A 19,090-nucleotide genomic window follows, 5' to 3' on the forward strand; every position below is an offset into this window, starting at 1 on the left:
AGTAGCCATGATCCACTCCTGTAAGACCCTTTGCCTGACATGGGGCTGCTTTTATTATCTCCTACCATGGCCCAAAAAGGAAGTGAGTGCGAGTTCCCCTCAAAATCTAGTTCTCTCCCCAAATTCCCTTAAGGTTTGAACCTTCTGTCCCAGGGTCCAGTGACAGAGCCAGATGGAAACCTGATGATGGGAACAGAAAGGTGGCTTTGGATCTTCATGTAGTCATTTATTAGCTGTGCAAATCTGAGTAAAATCTTACAAACAAGGAACTTGAGATTCAACTCCCATTTTTCCAATGAGGTAACAAATACCCACTTCATAGGGCTATGATGAAGACTGATATAAAATGTAATATTGGCAGTTAGCTCCATTTTCCCTATCTTCCTTCACTATCTCCAGCAAATACAGCAGGACTGAATTGTGTGATGACTTCATTCTCTTTGCTCAAAAAGGGTTCCAGTCTCTGAGCAGTGTGAGGACCAGGAAATAATGATAGAGAATGTCATCTGTGGATTAAGCATGTTAAATACAAGTGGTAGGCAGAATTCTAAAGATGTCTTCCCTTGATTGCTGTCTTCTGGTTATTCAATCCAACACTAATCTAGGTACTGCTGTGAAGGGACTTTGCAGCTATGGCTAAGGCTATGGACCTTAAGATATGAAGATCACTTTGGATTACCAGGTGGGTGCAATCTAATCACTTGAGTCCTTAGAAACAGAGACATGTCTCTGGCAGGAGTTAGAAAGATGCAGCAGTCAGCAAGATTCAGTGTGAGAAAAACTTGACCACCCATTGCTGGTTTTGAAGATGGAGGCAGACGGACCAGAAGCCTAGGAATGTGGGGAACCTCAAGAAGCTGAGAATGATGCCCAGCCGACAGCCGGTGGGAAACAGGGATCTTAGTTCTAAAATTGCAAGGACTTATTCCCAGAGCCTCTAGAAGGGAAAACGCCCTGCAAACACCTTTATTTTGGCCTCATGAAACCTGAAACAAAGAAACAGTTGAGCCACCTCAGACTTCTGACCTTGCAACAATCTGTTTTGGTAGCAACAGGAAATACAAAAGGTATTTAAGCTGCCTGAATAAATCCTAAGAGGTAGATACTATCATTACCCCCATTTTACAGAGGAGGAGACTGAAGCACAGTGAAAAGGCTCTGAGACAGTCAGTTGGTCTAAGTCTCAAGAACAGTCATTCATGGTGGAAGTGTTTGCTACCAAGTTTATTTGCAGTGTTAACAGCACAATATTTACAACACGTATTTTGTACAATCAAGTCTTCACTGCCCTTGCACACTGGGGGGCGGCTAGGGAAGACCTAGTCCTTCCAACAGCTATAAACAGTCTGGATAATGAGTTTATGAAAAACACTTTTTCTTCCTTCAGCAAGCAAAGTTATTTATGAAGCTGTGTGGTTCAGCAATAGGGAGCAAAGGGAAAAAAATTACCTCAAAAAAAGCAACAGCTTCCTTCCTGGTAGGATCTGTCATTTTATAGACATGAAATATTTATGCCAGAGGTCTTATATTTTAAGAGGAATGGGTTATATAGCAGAGCTACAACAATAAACATTTTACTTATTACTAATGAGGAATTAGAAGACTGTCTTTGGAAACCGGTTCTTGAAAATCTTCTGCTGTTTTAGAACACATTCTTTAGAAATCTAGCAAATATACTTCAGACTTTTAGAAATCTCTTCTAGTTTCATTTTCCTTTTTTTTTTTTTTGAGTCACAGTCTCACTGTGTCACCCAGGCTGGAGTGCCGTGGTATGATCTTGGCTCACTGTAACCACTCCACCTCCCGGGCTCAAGCGATTCTTCTGCTTCAGCCACCTGAGTAGCTGGGATTACAGGTGTCTACCACCATGCCTGGCTACTTTATGTACTTTTAGTAGAGATGGGGTTTCACCATGTTGGCCAGGCTGGTTTTGAACTCCTGACCTCCAGTGATCCACCTGCCTCACCCTTCCAAAGTGCAGGGATTACAGGCGTGAGCCACCATGCCCAGCCTTCAAGTTTCATTTTCATTTCTAATACCTACCTCAGAATTTCCTCCCCAGTGTTCCTCTCCAACATTTGAGAACTACCCAAGGACTATTCTGATTTTAAGTCACATAATCGATCCCAAGCACTCTCCTTCTATTGAAGGGTCTGACTCTCTGCCTTTGTGAACACAGGGTTTTAGAGAAGCAAATTTAGGGAAATCAGCTGTTCTCTTGAGGCCAAGCCACTCTGTGCTTCCAGCCCTAAGCCAACAGCCCAAATAGAAAGAATAGGGCTGATAAATAATGAATCAGCATCTTGCTCAATTGGTGGCGTTTAAATGGTCTAAAATCTTCTCAGGTGAAAAATTACCAAAATTTTGTGCTCATGGCAGATTTCAAAGGGAGACTTGAAGCAGAAAATCTTTAAGGGACCCTTGCATAGCCAGAAGTCCTTTTCAGGCTGATGTACATAAAATATTTAGTAGCCAGGACAGTTGAAGGACTGAAGAGTGAGAGGAGCTCCCAGGGCCTGGAAAGGCCACTTCGTAAGCTCATTCTTGGGGTCCTGTGGCTCTGTACCTGTGGCTAGGTGCTATCAGTAGTGGCTGTGGGGGATCTGGGGTATCAGGTAGGTGTCCAGCTCCTGGCACTGGTAGAGTGCTACACTGTCCAACACCCACTCTCGGGTCACCACAGGTGCCTCACACATCTGCCCAATTGCTGGAGACAGAGAACACAAGCACAGATTAGTGTCAATTCATTCTCCTGGACCAGGTTCTAATCAATAGACTCCAGGGTCCTGGTTGTATGAGTTCTTAGGATTAATGAGGTAGAAGCCAACTATTTTTTTTTTTTGAGACGGAGTCGTGCTCTGTCATCCAGGCTGGAGTGCAATGGCGCAATCTTGGCTCATTCAACCTCCACCTCCCGGGTTCAAGCAATTCTCCTGTCTCCACCTCCCGAGTAGCTGGAATTACAGGCACACGCCACCACACCTGGCTAATTTTTGCATTTTTAGTAGAGATGGGGTTTCACGATGTTGGCTGGGCTGGGCTTGAACTCCTGACCTCAGGTGATTCACCCGCCTTGGTCTCCCAAAGTACTGGGATTACAGGTGTGAGCCACTATGCCTGGCCTTTTTTTTTTGAGACAGAGTCTTGCTCCTGTTGCTCAGCCTGGAGTGCAATGGCACGATCTCAACTCACTGTAACCTCCACCTCCCAGGTTCAAGCGATTCTCCTGCCTCAGCCTCCCAAGTAGCAGGGATTACAGGTGCCTGCCACCACGCCAGGATAATTATATTTTTCTTGTTTTTTTTTTTTGAGATGGAGTCTCACTCTGTCACTCAGGCTGGATTGTGATGGTGCAATCTCAGCTCACTGCAACCTCCACCTCCCGGGTTCAAGCGATTTTCCTGCCTCAGTCTCCCAAGTAACTGGGACTACAAGCGCGTGCCACCATGCCTGGCTAATTTTTTTTAGTATTTTTAGTAGAGATGGGGTTTCGCCATGTTGGCCAGGCTGGTCTCAAACTCCTGATGTCAGGTGATCCTGAGGCAGAAGAATCACTTGAACCCAGGAGGTGGAGGTTGCAGTGAGCCAAGACTGGGCCACTGCACACCAGGCCTGCTGGGTGACAGAGTGAGACTCCACCTCAAAAAAAAAAAAAAAAAAAAAAAAAAAGCAGTGCTTCAGGACATAAGGCCTGCTCTGAAGAGGCCCAAGGAATGCCTGCTGGTGAAAGCCCACAGCCTCTGGCAACCGTATTAACATGAACTTCAATCTGTTAAAGGAAAGCCACCAGGAAAACAGCACTGTAATTTAACAATGTGGAAAAATGTATGTGATATCTTAAGGAAAAAAGCAAAACAGTGTAATTATGATCACATTTTATAAAATATACATGTGCGGGGCCGGGTGCGGTGGCTCAAGCCTGTAATCCCAGCACTTTGGGAGGCCGAGACAGGCAGATCACGAGGTCAGGAGATCGAGACCATCCTGGCTAACACGGTGAAACCCCATCTCTACTAAAAAATACAAAAAACTAGCCGGGCGAGGTTGCGGGCGCCTGTAGTCCCAGCTACTCAGGAGGCTGAGGCAGGACAATGGCGTTAACCCGGGAGGCGGAGCTTGTAGTGAGCTGAGATCCGGCCACTGCACTCCAGCCTGGGCCACAGAGCGAGACTCCGTCCCAAAAAAAAAAAAAAAATACACACGTGTATATATATGCATATATGCCTGGTGGAATTTTAAGGTGATCATCTCCAAGTAGTGGAATTACTGGGATTATTTTATTGTTTTTGTGTAAATTTATACTTTTTCTTTTCTTTTTGAGACACAGTCTCGCTGTGTCACCCAGGCTGGAGTGCAGTGGTATGATCGTGGCTCACTGTAGCATCGACCTCCTGAGCTCCAGTGATCCTCCCACCTCAGCTTCCCAAGTAGCTGCTACTACAGGCATCTGCCACCAGACCCAGCTACTTTTTAAATTTGTTGTACAGATGAAGTCTCCTTATGTTGCCCAGGCTGGTCTCAAACTCCTAGGCTCCCACCTTGGCCTCCCAAAGTGCTGGAATTATAGGCATGAACCACCATCCCCAGCCTTGATTTATATTTTTGTGATGAACATTCATATCTTACTCCCACCCCATGGAAACAGTTCATATCTTACTTTTACAATATAAAACAAACAATAAAAACGTCAAAAAGACATTTTAGCCATTCATTCAACAAATATTCAAAATGTGCTAAGAACTGTGCTATTCAAGCACCAGGTAATGAGTGGTAAACCAAACCCATGCAAAAGGACCCCATATAGCACAGGTACATGCAGGCACCTTACCATGGAAGCCATTGTCCTCTGTCCAGGCATCTGGCTGCACAACCACAACTGGGTGGAAACCCTGGATTCCCAGGAAGGAAAGAGCATTGAGAGTGTGAGAGCAGGACTATTGGCACTGTCACTTCATCATTTTTTTTTTTTTTTTTTTTGAGACAGGGTCTTGCTCCATCACCCAGGCTGGAGTGCAGTGGTGTGATCTCAGCTCACTGCAACCTCTGCCTCCTGGGCTCAAGCAATCCTTCCACTTCAGCCTCCCAAGTAGCTGGAACTACAGATACATACCACCACCCCTGGCTAATTTTTTTGTATTTTTGGTACAGACAGGGTTTCGCCATGTTGCCCAGGCTGGTCTCAAACTCCTGGGCTCAACTTCCCCACAGGGATTACAGGCATGAGCCACCGCACCTGGCCTCAGCTAATTTTTAGTAATTTTTTGTAGACCTGAAGTCCTACTGTATTGCCCAGGCTGGTCTTGAGCTCCCAGGCTCAAGCGATTCTCCCACCTTGGCCTCCCAAAGTGTTGTGATTACAGGTGTGAGGCGCTAGGCCCAGTCCATCATTTTTTCTTTTTTTCCTTTTTTTTTTTTGAGATGGAGTCTTGCTCTGTCACCTGGGCTGGAGTACAGTGGCGTGATCTTGGCTCACTGTAATCTCTACCTCCCGGGTTCAAGCGATTCTCCTGCCTCAGCCTCCCAAGTAGCTGGGACTGCAGGCATGCACCACTACGCCCAGCTAATTGTTGTATTTTTAGTAGAGACGAGGTTTCACCACGTTCGTTGGCCAGGATGGTCTTGATCTCTTGACCTCGTAATCTGCCCGCCTCGGCCTCCCAAAGTGATGGGATTACAGGCGTTGGCCACCGTGCCTAGCTTTTCTCTCTCTTTTTTTTTTTTTGAGACAGAGTCTCGCTCTGTCACCCAGGCCGGAGTGTAGTGGCACAATCTCCGCTCACTGCAAGCTCCGCCTCACGGGTTCATGCCATTCTCCTGCCTCAGCCTCCCAAGTAGCTGGGATTACAGGCACCTGCCACCACGCCCAGCTAATTTTTTGTATTTTTAGTAGAGACGGGGTTTCACCATGTTAGCCAGGATGGTCTCTATCTCCTGACCTCGTGATCCGCCTGCCTTGGCCTCCCAAAGTGCTGGGATTACAGGCATGAGCCACTGCGCTTGGCCTTTTCTTTTTTTTTTTTTTTAGACGAAGTCTCACTCTGTCACCCAGGCTGGAGTGCAGTGGTGCAATCTTGGCTCACTGCAACCTCTGCCTCCCAGGTTCAAGCGATTCTCACACCTCAGCTTCCCAAGTAGCTGGGATTATAGGCATGCTCCACCAGGCCTGGCTAATTTTTGTATTTTTTTAGCAGAGATGGGGTTTCACCATGTTGGCCAGGCTGGTCTCAAACTCCTGACAAGTGATCCACCTGCCTTGGCCTCCCAAAGTGCTGGGATTACAGGCATGAGCCACCACGCCCAGCGTCCAGCCCATCATTTCTTGATGATTTGTTGAAACACAGTATGCTGGGGCAGTCAGAGAGGAGAGGGAGGGGCATATGGCAAAAAGAGTTAGAAGGAAAGAGCCTTCCCTCAGTATATTTAATATGTGCAGTTCTCAAATCCTCACCCATCCCTTACAGATGGAGTCTTCTGGCACAGCTTTGTGGGCAGAGAAGACTTCTGAGGCTACAGTAGGGGCGTCCACAGGGACTGACAGGTGCCGGTCTTGCTCAATCACAGGAGAGAATACTGTGTCCTTCCTCTCTGACAGGGCAGCAAATACTTACTGTGCCAAGGGTGAATGATGAAAGCTCCTTCACCACAGAAGCACCACACAGCTGTACCATCCATTCCAGTTGATCTAAACAGGACATTTAGACATAAAATCACCGCAGTAATCTGTGTACTTAACTCAGGCCCTCTACCCTACACTCTCCGGATGAAGGCTTATAGCAAGACCTCTCAGTGGGAGAGTTTCTCTCTCTGTTCCAAAGGACAATGGTCTTAAAATAGCAGGGGTATGGATTTTAAGTCAATTTGCCACTGATATGCTATGTACTCTGGTTATCAGTCTCTATAAGGCTACTTGGTATAAGGTTTGACAGTCTCTCAAATAAAATGCTTGAAAGAAAAAAAAATCGAAGATCTAATTTTAATTAATTTGCTAAATTGCTGGCTAAGACACTGTGTGAAAAAACACCCACCTTCCTTCCCTCCCTTTCTCCCTTCATCCTAATTCTGTGTTGGTAATTGATAATCATGGCCACTGAAAATACCATACTTGGTGGTAATTACTGTAAATGTCAAGAGATGGGAAGATAATTCATCTAGTCAAAAAATACACGTCATCCTGGTTAGAGACTCAGCAGGGAAAGGCTACATGCTGAGCTGGAATCCATATACTCAGGGGAAAAGAAATCAGAAGAGACTGTGGAGATGTTCTCCGTGTACCTGGAATATCAGAACTGCCCAGTGGGCCCTGTTGGATGTGTTCTTCAAGACATTCATGTATGTTGCTCTTTCTCATCAGCCTGTTTCTGGGAATTGCTGAGGTGCTCCTGTCTGTCTGACTGAACGAAGGCTGACTAAATCACCCCCAAAATAATACTTGCTGGCAACCCTGGTTTGCACTATACCAAAGTAAAAAAACACTGAGAAATCCTTGAGTGGAACTTGGAAATTTCATAAAAATCCAATTGATAATAAAGAGGATGGAAACAAAATTACATTGCAGCCAGGTTTTCTTGCTGTCACTCATCTGCCTGTGACCAGATGCTAAGGCTTCCTCTAAGGTGTAGGAGGACCTAAGTCCATGGGCAGAAGCAGGCATAGGAGGCAAAAGTGGGTAGCTTTTGCTGTGAAAAGAACAAACCAAATTTATACACACACCAGGGCCTTTGTGCTGCCCAACTCCAGGTGAGCTTTATTGCAGACCTAAGTATAACATTGTATTCAGTGTCAAGTTTAATTAGAAAATGTTCACCAAGAGGGCTGGGTGCGGTGGCTCAGGCCTGTAATCCCAGCACTTTGGGAGGCCGAGGCGGGTGGATCACGAGGTCAGGAGATCGAGACCATCCTGGCTAACACGGTGAAACCCTGTCTCCACTAAAAAAAAAAAAAAAATCCAAAAAATTAGCTGGGCGTGGTGGCATGTGCCTGTAGTCCCAGCTACTTGGGAGGCTGAGGCAGGAGAATCGCTTGAACCGGGAGGTGGAGGTTGCAGTGAGCCAAGATCACGCCACTGTACTCCAGCCTGGGCGACAGAGACTCCATCTCAAAAAAAAAAAAACAAACAAAAATGTTCACTGAGAATCTTCCCCTGCTCTGGGTCTGTCCATGGTGGGCCAGCTGCTGTGCTTTCTTCTATGTAAGTAAATTAAGATGGTTTAGGAAGAGCAGAACTTCTTGAGTTTTACCTATCCAAAGGTATTTTCTCACTAACATGGTGGCACTAACAGCAGCTCGATGCCATCTGAACACATAACATACTAAATCCTAACTATTCACCACCTTCATGCTCTTGAGAAGGGGGACAAGGTATAGCTTTTTTTCTGCCATAGGGTAACATTTAGGTGCTGTTTTGTTTGGAGGGTGGTAGAGAAATAGAATAGCCTCTACAACATCTCAGCAATCTGAGGAACCCCCACTGGGGGATCTTGCTTATAATATTCCACTATGTAAGACAAAGGCTGGTGCTGGAACTCTGCAGTTCTCCCAGGCTCTTACCTGTGGGCATGTTGGTGAAGGGCCCATAGCAACAGATTTCTAGCCCCCTGAAGATCTGGAGGAGAGGAAAAGGGAGGGACAGAGGAATGGAGAGAAGGAAATCTAGTTATAAAAGAATATTGGCTTTTATTCAAAAAATAGACTTTCAAAAAGGAAGGGCTTTTCTTTTTCTTCTGTTCACCACCTGATGATTTCTGCTGCTACTTCCCAGGGACAAGCAGTCCAATGTCCAGAACACTAAAGGATTTCGGAAGATCTTTTTGAAGTGTATGTGTAGTTAACCTACACTCTATAGGCATTCTTTGTAGGTGCTTTTACTTGTTAGATGAAAGGGAAAAAAGGTCCTTCTGTGTGTTTAATAAAAGGCTTGGATAGCTAGAAACTCAAAGCTATTGGCTGAAGTTCAATGTTTATCCAGACTTGGTACCTCAAGTATTCACCATGACCCCATCAGCAGAGGGGTCTATGTTGATTTTAGGTGTACATGCTCCTTGTTTCCTCTGACTTTTTTTTTTTTCTTTTTGAGACGGAGTCTCACTCTGTCACTCAGGCTGGAGTGTAGTGGTGCGATCTGGGCTCACTGAAACCTCTGCCCCCAAGGTTCAAGTGATTCTCCTGCCTTAGCCTCCTGAGCAGCTGGGATTATAGGCGCCCACCACCACACCTGGCTAATTTTTGTATTTTTAGTAGAGTCAGGGTTTCACCATGTTGGTCAGGCTGGTCTTGAACTCCTGACCTCGTTATCTGCCCGTCTTGGCCTTCCAAAGTGCTGGGATTACAGGCATGAGTCACTGCGTCCGGCCCTCTCTGACTTTCTTCTAGCTCCCTAAACATCTGTTCCTTCCTTCTCACTACTCTGAGAATGGCCATTGTATCTTTAGGTCATCTAAGCAGTTTCTAACTTAGAAGTGAAGCCATGTTCTGCCTCTCCTCATTGAACTGGTCTGACTGCCTGGTTTCCTGAAGACACAGATCACACTGCACGGCCTCTTCCACTTACAGGGCTTGGCAACACTGTTCAAAACAACTTTCTGTGATAGTCACAGTGTTCTATATCTATGCTAATAAGGTAGCCATGAGTCACATATAGTTATTGAGCACTGGAGATGTGGTTAGGGTGAATGAAGAACTAAACTTCATATTTTAATTTTTTTCTTTTTTTGAAGAGATGAGGTCTCATTCTGTCACTCAGGTTGGAGTACAGTGGCACAATCATAGCTTGCTACAGCATTGAACTCCTGCACTCAAGCAATCCTCCTGCCTCAGCCTCCTAAGTAGCTAGGACTACAGGTGCACACCACCACGACTGGCTGATTTGTAAAATTTAACTTTAAACAGTCCCATGTGGCTGGTGGCAACAATGTGGGGCAGTGCAAATTCTCATATACACACTGGCATAGGTTCTTAGCAAAAAACTTGGGTATCACTTAAAAATAAACCCTAAAATTGTATCATTTGAATGGATATGTTTTGGGTGACTCTCATTGTCTTGACCTTCCCATTCCAATAAAAAGAAAATTGCCAAGGCCTAAAATTCACCTGGCTTCAAAGAGACTGCCATAAATAAAAAAATCAGGAAGCTAAAAATACATGGATGGTCTTTTAGAAAGTGGTCACCCTCCCCCTTGATAGACAGACAGATGGACGGACAGATGGACACACATATACACACACACTCTCTCTCTCTCCTGCCAGAGGGAAAAGAAAGGGCAGCAGGACAAGTCTGTTTTATTTTTTTTTGGGACGGAGTCTCGCACTGTCACCTGTGCTGGAGCAAAATGGCGTGATCTCAGCTCACTGCAACCTCCACCTCCTGGGTTCAAGCAATTCTCCTGCCTCAGCCTCCCAAGTAGCTGGGATTATAGGTGCACATCACCACACCTGGCTTTTCTTTTTTTTTTTTGACACAGAGTCTTGATCTGTAGCCCAGGCTGGAGTGCAGTGGTGCAATCTCGGCTCACTGAAAGTTCTGCCTCCCGGGTTCACTCCATTCTCCTGCCTCAGCCTCCCAAGTAGCTGGGAATACAGGCGCCCGCCACCACGCCTGGATAATTTTTTGTATTTTTAGTAGAGATGGGTTTCACTGTGTTAGCCAGGATGGTCTCGATCTCCTGACCTCATGCTCTGCCCGCCTCGGCCTCCCAAAGTGCTGGGATTACAGGTATGAGCAACCACGCCGGCCACACCTGGCTAATTCTTTGTATTTTTAGTAGAGACGGGGTTTCACTATGTTGGCCAGGCTGGTCTTGAACTCCTGACCTCATGATACACCCGCCTCAGCCTCCCAAAGACAAGTCTGTTTGTTTTAAGGGACAGCATCCATCTGTGCCACTCTCACTATCTATATGAATAAACTGCACCCCCAACCTCTTGATAGGACCTGCATGCTCATAATGCTAGAAGTTCTCTCCAGGCAGCTAGCTGGAGCCAAATGCTGACATGAAAAGTACAAAAGATTAGGAATGCTTATATCCAGGCTAACACTCAGTGATGAGGATGTCTAGTTATGAGACAAGAAATCTGAAGTTTTGGGCTGGGTGTGGTGGCTCATGCCTGTAATCCCAGCACTTTGGGAGGCCAAGGCAGGCAGGTCACACCCCGTCTCTACTAAAAATACAAAAAATTAGCCGGGCGTGGTGGGGGGCGCCTGTAGTCCCAGCTACTCAAGAGGCTGAGGCAGAATGGCGTGAACCCAGGAGGCGGAGCTGGTAGTGAGCCGAGACCACGCCACTGTACTCCAGCCTGGGTGACAGAGCAAGACTCCGTCTCAAATTAAAAAAAATAAAAAAGAGAAAAAGAAATTTGAAATTTCAGGCTGGGTGCAGTGGCTTGTAATCCCAGCACTTTGGGAGGCCAAGGTGGGTGGATCACCTGAGGTCGGGAGTTCAAGACCAGCCTGACCAACATGGAGAAACCCCATCTCTACTAAAAATACAAAATTAGCTGGATGTGGTGGCACATGCCTGTAATCCTAGTTACTTGGGAGGCTGAGGCAGGAGAATCACTTGAACCCGGGAGGCAGAGATTGCGGTGAGCCGATATCGTGCCATTGTACTCCAGCCTGGGCAACAAGAGTGAAACTTCGTCCCCCCACAAAAAAAAGAAAAAAAAAAAAAAAGGAAATGTGAAGTTTCACCTCTACACATACATTTCTCTTCCAGAGAAAAATACTACGGTGACATTTAGTATCTTCAGAATGTCATTACTTTGACCATATACTTTCCATTATTGCTATTCTGCATGGAGGAAAAAATCCAAAGCACTAGAATTTCTTTTTAAAGAAAGGAAGAATCTTGTGCTAATACTGCCTAGCATACTGTGGAGGAAAAACAGAGGACTGGCTCACATGGTGCTCCCCTGTGGTAAAGGCAGAAGCAGAAATAAGGCCAGCAGCTTTTCTTGGCATCTGGAACAATTACTTGATAGGCTCAGAAGGTAAAAACAGGCTGACCTCAAGAGTTCAAAACTCCAGGCTTGATTTGTGACCATGTCCCAAAGCAGTTTTCCTTAGGAAATTACCTGTACTGGTTCCCTCTTAAGTTTCTATAAAAGAACAGAAAGTGCTCAGTAGAAGGATGTTTTGTTTTGTTTTGAGACAAGGTCTCACAATATTGGCTAGGCTGGAGTGCAGTAGCACCATCAAGGCTCACTACAGCCTCGATCTCCCAGGCTTAAGCATTCTTCTCACCTCAGTCTCCTGAGTAACAGGAATACAGGAGTGCGCTACAACACCCAATTAATTTTTAAATTTTTTTGTAGAGACAGAGTCTTACTATGTTGCCCAGGCTAGTCTTGAACTCCTGGGCTCAAGTGATCCTCCTGCCTTGGCCTCCTAAAGTGCTAGGATTACAGGCGTGAGCCGCTGCACCCAGCTGGGATTTTTTTTTTTTTTGAGATGAAGTCTCCCTCTTGTCCTCAGGCTAGAGTACAGTGGCGCAATCTTGGCTCACTACAACCTCTGCCTCCCGGGTTCAACCGATTCTCCAGCCTCAGCCTCCCAAGTAATCCCGAGCTGGGATTACACACGCCTGCCACCACACCCAGCTGATTTTTGTATTTTTAGTAGAGATGGGGTTTCATCATGTTGGCCAGGCTGGTCTCGAACTCCTGACCTCAGGTGATCCACCCGCCTTGGGCTCCCAAAGTGCTGGGATTAGAGGCATGAGCCACTGTGACCGGCCTGGGATGTTTTGAAATGGCTAGCAGTGCACACTTGAAAAAGAAAGAAAAGCAAACTGGGAACATAGCACTTAGGGAGCTCAGAAAGCAGCTAGCTCAGGCCTGACAGGTAGGTGTGAAATCTTGCACAGAGTTCTCCCTGAGAGGAAGTCACAGTTCTGACTATGTCATCTGCTACAATATGATCTGGAGAAAGTCACTGAGTCTTCTTGGGTCTCATCTGCAAAGCTGTTAGAATGCTCCATTTTTTTTCCCTCTGTGAAGCCTTCAATAACTTTTCAACAAACTATGGTATTGTTAAGAGTTTAGACTTGGAGGCCAGGTGCAGTGGCTCATGCCTGTAATCCCAGCACTTTGGGAAGCCGAGGTGGGTGGATCACTAGAGACCAGGAGATGAAGGCCAGCCTAGCCAACATGGCAAAACTCCATCTCTAATAAAAATATAAAAATTAAGGCTGGGAATGGTGGCTCACCCCTGTAATCCCAGCATTTTGGGAGTCTGAGGCTGGCAGATCATCTGAGGTCAGGAATTTGAGACCAGCCTGGCCAACATGTTGAAACCCTGTTTCTACTAAAAATACAAAAAATTATCTGGGTGGGAGGCTAAGGCACAAGAATCACTTGAACCTGCGAGCTGGAGGCTGCAGTGAGTTGAGATTGCGTCACTGCACTCCAGACTGGCCAACAGAATGAGACAAAAAATTAGCTAGGTGTGGTGGCACATGCCTGTAATCCTAGCTACTTGGGAGACCAAGGCACAAGAATTGCTTGAACTTGGGAAGTAAAAGTTCCTCCCAAGTTCAGTGAGCAGAGATAGCGGCACTGCACTCCAGCCTGGGTGACGGAGCAAGACTCTGGCCCGAAAAATAAATTAACAAAGAGTTTAGACTTGGAGCTAGACTTCCTGAGTTCAACTTCTAGTTCCATCACTTACTAGCTGTGTGACTTTGAGCAACTTATTCAACCTCTCTGAACCTCAATTTTCACATCTGTAATATAGGCATAATTACAGTACATAGCTCATAGAGTTGTCATAAAATTGTTAATTACTTAAAACATGGTTGGGCCTTTACAGCAGCCCCTGGCATAAAGTGATCTTTTTTTTTTTTTTTGAGACCTTCTCTCTGTCGTCCAGGCTGGAGTGCAGTGGCGCAGTCTCGGTTCACTGCAACCCCCACCTCTTGGGCTCAAGAGATAGTCTCAACTCACCCTTCTAAGTAGGTGGAACTACAGGTATATGCCACCACGTCTGGCTAATTTTTGTATATTTTTTTTTGGTAGAGATGGGGGTTTGCCATGTTGCCCAGGCTAGTATCAAACTCCTTGGCTCAAGCAATCTGCCTGCCTCTGTCTCCCAAAGTGCTGGGATAACTAACAGGAATGAGCCACTGTGCCTGGCCTAGTGAACAGTGTATAAATTTTAGTTGTTATTAGCCAGGCACAGTGGCTCACACCTGTAATCCCAGCACTTGGGGAGGCCAAGGCAGGTGGATCACAAGGTCAGGGGTTCGAGACCAGCCTGGGCAAGATAGTTAAACCCTGTCTCTACTAAAAACTATAAAAATTAGCTGGGTGCAGAGACAGGCTCCTGTCTACTCGGGAGGCTGAGGCAGGAGAATTGGTTGAACCTAGGCGGCAGAGGTTGCAGTGAGCTGAGATTGTGCCGCTGCACTCAAGCCTGGGCAACAGAGTGAGATTTCGTCTGAAAAAAAAAATAGCTGTTATTAATCACTTCCTCTTCTGTGCTTCCACAGACAGCACTGTGTATGGCCTGCTCACAGCATTTACCACACTGCTTTAGAGAAAGACACTCTAGGCTGGGCGTGATGGCTCACGCCTATAATCCTAGCACTTTGGGAGGCTGAGTTGGGGGGGATCACCTGAGATCTGGAGTTCGAGACCAGCCTGGCCAACACAGTGAAACCCTGTCTCTAGTAACAATACAAAAAATGAGCCCAGTGTGGTGGCGATGCCTATAATCCCAGCTACTTGAGAGGCTGAGGCAGAACAATCGCTTGAATCTGGGAAGCGGAGTTTTCAGTGAGCTGAGATCGCACCACTACACTCCAGCGTGGGTGACAGAGTGAGACTCTGTCTCGGAAAAAAAGAAAAAAAAAGGAGAGAGAGAGAGAAAGATGCCCCAGTGAAGTGAAAAGAGCAAAGGCTTTAGATTCCCATCTGCTTAAAATCTCAGCTCTTCCACTTATCAGCTGAGATCTGAACCCCAGACGGGAATCCAAATTACACCTCTCTAAATATCTTAGTTCTATCATTCATAAAGTAGAGACAATACTTATTTATGTGGTTGGAATGGAAGAGTGAAAAAAGAAACTGTGTGAAAGTATCTAGCAGTGTGTATGTATGTAGTAAGTCTTACAAGGTGAAGTGGCCCATCTCTGTAAAGGGGACTGGAATACAGAGTGGTGTGGTGAGATTTTTGTCAACTTGAGGGAGGGAGCTTTACCTTTCTGTCCGGGGATTCTCTTGCTCGCTTTGGACCTTGGTGGTTTCTTCCATTGACCACATCTCCTCTGACTTCAAAATCATGCTGAAGGAAACCAAACACAAACCATCAGGACCAGAGAAAGAGAAGCTTCCTTCAATAGAAGTGGAGCAGACACGTCATGTTTAAGGCATTCAGGCCGGGCGCAGTGGCTCACGCCTGTAATACCAGCACTTTGGGAGGCCGAGGTGGTTGGATCATTTGAGGTCAGGTATTTGAGAGCAGCCTAGCCAACATGGTGAAACCCCGCTTTACTAAAAAAAACCCAAAAAACCAAAAAAACCAAAAAACCACAAGGTTGGGCGCAGCAGCTCACGCCTGTAATCCTAGCACTTTGGGAGGCTGAGGTGGGTGGATTACTTGAGGTCAGGAGTTCGAAACCAGTCTGACCAACATGGTGAAACCTCATATCTACTAAAAATACAAAAAATTAGTTGGGTGTGGTGGCAGGCGCCTGTAATCCCAGCTACTTGGGAGGCTGAGGCAGGAGAATCTTTTGAACCCAGGAGGTGGAGGTTGCAGTGAGTCGAGATGGTGCCACTGCACTCCAGCCTGGGTGACAGAGCAAGACTCCATCTCAAAAAATTAAAAATAAAGTTAAAAAAAATACAAAAATTAGCTGGGTGTGGTGGCGTGCGCCTGTAGTCCCAGTTACTTCCTAGCTACTTGGGAGGCTGAGGTGTGAGAATTGCTTGAAACTGGGAGGCGGAGGTTGCAGTGAGCCAAGATCATGCCACTGCACTCCAGCTGGGGCGACAGAGTGAAACTCTGTCTCAAAAAAAAAAAAAAAAAAAAAAATCAAGGCATTCAGAATTGCCAGGCAGGCAGTAGCTGGGCACCAATGGCTCACACCTATAACCCTAGCACTTTGGGAGGCTGAGGCAGGAGGACGGCTTGAGACCAGGAGCTTGAGACCCACCTGGGCAACACAGTGAGATCCCTTCTCTACAAAAAAGATATACAGAATTTCAGTCAGGCATAGTTGCATGTGCCTGTAGTCCCAATTTCTTGAAAAGCTGAAGCTGGAGGGTCACCTGAGCCCGGGAGTTGGAGGCTGCAGTGAACTATTATCATACCACCACACTCCCACCTGGGTGACAAAGTGAGACCTGGCTAAAAACAAACAAACAAAAGAAAGAAAAAGAATTGCTGGGCAGAGATTTGACAAAAAAGAAAGTAAAATCATTCTTTTTGGTAGACCAGGTGAAATGATCAGTATCTCAGCTGTTGAAATCAATTCACTGAAGCAAATCTTTGTGTGCAGAAATTAACAGTCAGCTTTTCACCTCACTTGGGACTTAATGTATTTTGACTTTCAACATCTATCTCCTCCCAAAACATTCACTTAGCATTTAGACTAAACTGCTAATATTGTGCTGTTATAAAGGTAAATGAAAAATTCCCTATCTCCTAAATCAATTGCATAATATCATCTAAGGAAATAAAGGCTTTTCAGATTTCCACTGAGAGATTTACACAGTTAACACAACCAAAATGACAAAATATACATTCAATACACTAAAGAAAGTTAGAGGTTTTTCATAATCACTATTATGACTAGTCATGGACATGAGAATAAAGAATAATGAGACTGGGGAGAAATTTGAGGAAGAATGCTCAGAAACAAGTCTGACTGAAATTCACATTGTAGGGAAGGCCTTATGTGTTGCCAAGAGTATTGTGAAGAAAAATAAAGGCAAGAGTATAACCACCGGCTATTACTAGGGGAAGAATATCTGACATTTCCTAGTTACTTGAATGAGGAGTCTAGTGATAAATTTGTTAGAAGACTCCCATGTTTATAGTCCTCCTTGTACTCCTGAGCTTCATACAATGTGTCCAACTGCCTACTTAACTTCTCTATCCAGATGTCCAGTACACATCTCAAAATTCACGCATCTGGCCAGGCACAGTGGCTCATACCTGTAATCCCAGCACTTTGGGAGGCCGAGGTGGGTGGATCACCTGAGGTCAGGAGTTTAAGACCAGCCTCAGCCTGGCCAACATGGTGAAACCCCATCTCTACTAAAAATACAAATATTAGCCAGGCGTTGTGGCAGGTGCCTGTAATCCCAACTACTCGGGAGGCTGAGGAAGGAAAATCACTTGAACTGGGAGGTGGAGGCTGCAGTGAGCTGAGATCGTGCCACTGCACTCCATGTACTCTAGCCTGGGCAACAGAACGAGACTCTGTCTCAAAAACAACAACAACAACAACAACAAATTCTCGCATCTAAAACAGAGTTCCTGATTCCACTCCTGCTTCCTGCTCTTCCCACTCCCCCATAATCCCTACCATCCCTTCTTTATCTAATTTAATATTACTAACAAGATCTATTGTTCAAGCCAAAACCCAAGTGTCACTCCTTCAATTTCTCTTCACCTTATCCTCCAATTTTAATCCATTAGCAAGTCCTCTCTTCAAACACATCCCAAACCAACCTTGGTTTTAACCATCTCCACACCACCAATTACCACAAGGATAAAATCTGAATTCCTTACCACCAAATACTATGTGATCTGGCCCTTATCTATGACCTTCTCCCATTCCTTGTCTAATCTCTGCCTCCACACATAATTTGCCAATTACTCCAGCTACACTGGCCTATCTTTTATTATTATTATTATTTATTTTTTTTGAGATGGAGACTTGCTCTGTGGCCCAGGCTGGAGTGCAGTGGCGCAATCTTGGCTCACTGTAATCTCCGCCTCCTGGGTTTAAGCGATTCTTCTGCTCCAGCCTCCCAAGTAGCTGGGATTACAGGCACAAGCCACCATGCCCAGCTAATTTTTTTTTTTTTTTGAGACGGAGTTTCACTCTTGTTGCCCAGGCTGGAGTGCAATGGTGCGATCTCAGCTCACCACAACTTCCACCTCCCAGGTTCGTATGATTCTCTTGTCTCAGCCTCCTGCGCTGGGATTACAGGCATGTGCCACGATGCCAGTCTAATTTTTGTATTTTTAGTAGAGACAGGGTTTCTCCATGTTGGTCAGGGTGGTCTTGAACTCCCGACCTCAGGTGATCTGTCCACCTTGGCCTCCCAAAGTGCTGGGATTACAGGCATGAGCCACCACACCCAGCCATGCCCAGCTAATTTTTGCATTTTTTAGTAGAGATAGGGTTTTGCCATGTTGGCCAGGCTGGTCTCGAACTCCTGACCTCAGGCGATCCGCCTGCCTCGGCCTCCCAGAGTGCTGGGATTACAGGTGTGAGCTACTGCGTCCGACCCTTTTTATTATTATTTCTTGAGATGGGAGTCTCGCTGTCATTCAGGCTGGAGTTCAGTGGTGCGATCTCGGCTCACTGTAACCCCTACCTTTCGGTTCAAGTGATTATCCTGCCTCAGCCTCTGGAGTAGCTGGGGTTACAGGCGCTGGGATTACAGGCACATGCCACCATGCTGGGCTAGTTTTTCCTATTTTTAGTAGAGATGGGGTTTCACCATGTTGGCCAGGCTGGTCTCGAACTCCTGACCTCAAGTGATTTGCCTGTCCTGGCCTCCCAAAGTGCCAGGATTACAGGCGTGAGCCACCACACACGGCCAACATTGGCCTATTTTAAAAAAAACAAACCAAGCTCTGGCTGAGCATGGTGGTTCACACCTGTAATCCCAGCACTTTGAGAGGCTGAGGTGGGTGGATCACTTAAGTTCAGGAGTTTGAGACCAGCCTGGTCAACATGGTAAAACCCCATCTGTATTAAAAATAAAAACTAGTCAGGTGTGGTAGCACGTGCACCTGTAATCCCAGCTACTTGGGAGGCCAAGGCAAGAGAATCGCTTGAACCCAGGAGGCAGAGTTTGCAGTGAGCCAAGAATGTGCCACTGCACTCCAGCCTGGGGGACAGAGCAAGACACCATC

General features: G+C 46.0%; 1 protein-coding gene across 8 annotated transcripts in view; it reads right to left on the reverse strand.

Annotated features, from left to right (window-relative positions):
• Positions 1 to 1,203: 1,203 nt before the first annotated feature.
• The window catches only part of BRCA1 (BRCA1 DNA repair associated), a 103,359-nt gene continuing 85,472 nt past the window's right edge, over positions 1,204 to 19,090 (reverse strand). For all 8 annotated transcript variants that reach the window (XM_023204007.1, XM_023204003.3, XM_023204002.3 and 5 more), the window contains 5 exons: positions 15,191 to 15,274; positions 8,548 to 8,602; positions 6,609 to 6,682; positions 4,829 to 4,889; positions 1,204 to 2,707 (listed from right to left, as the gene is read on the reverse strand). In XM_023204007.1, coding sequence (XP_023059775.1) covers positions 2,583 to 2,707; positions 4,829 to 4,889; positions 6,609 to 6,682; positions 8,548 to 8,602; positions 15,191 to 15,274 — 399 coding nt within the window. In that variant the 3' untranslated portion in view covers positions 1,204 to 2,582. The remainder of the gene's footprint in view (positions 2,708 to 4,828; positions 4,890 to 6,608; positions 6,683 to 8,547; positions 8,603 to 15,190; positions 15,275 to 19,090) is intronic.

This window comes from Piliocolobus tephrosceles, chromosome 16 (genome assembly GCF_002776525.5).
Source record: "Piliocolobus tephrosceles isolate RC106 chromosome 16, ASM277652v3, whole genome shotgun sequence".
In the NCBI taxonomy this organism is placed as follows: Eukaryota; Metazoa; Chordata; class Mammalia; order Primates; family Cercopithecidae; genus Piliocolobus; species Piliocolobus tephrosceles.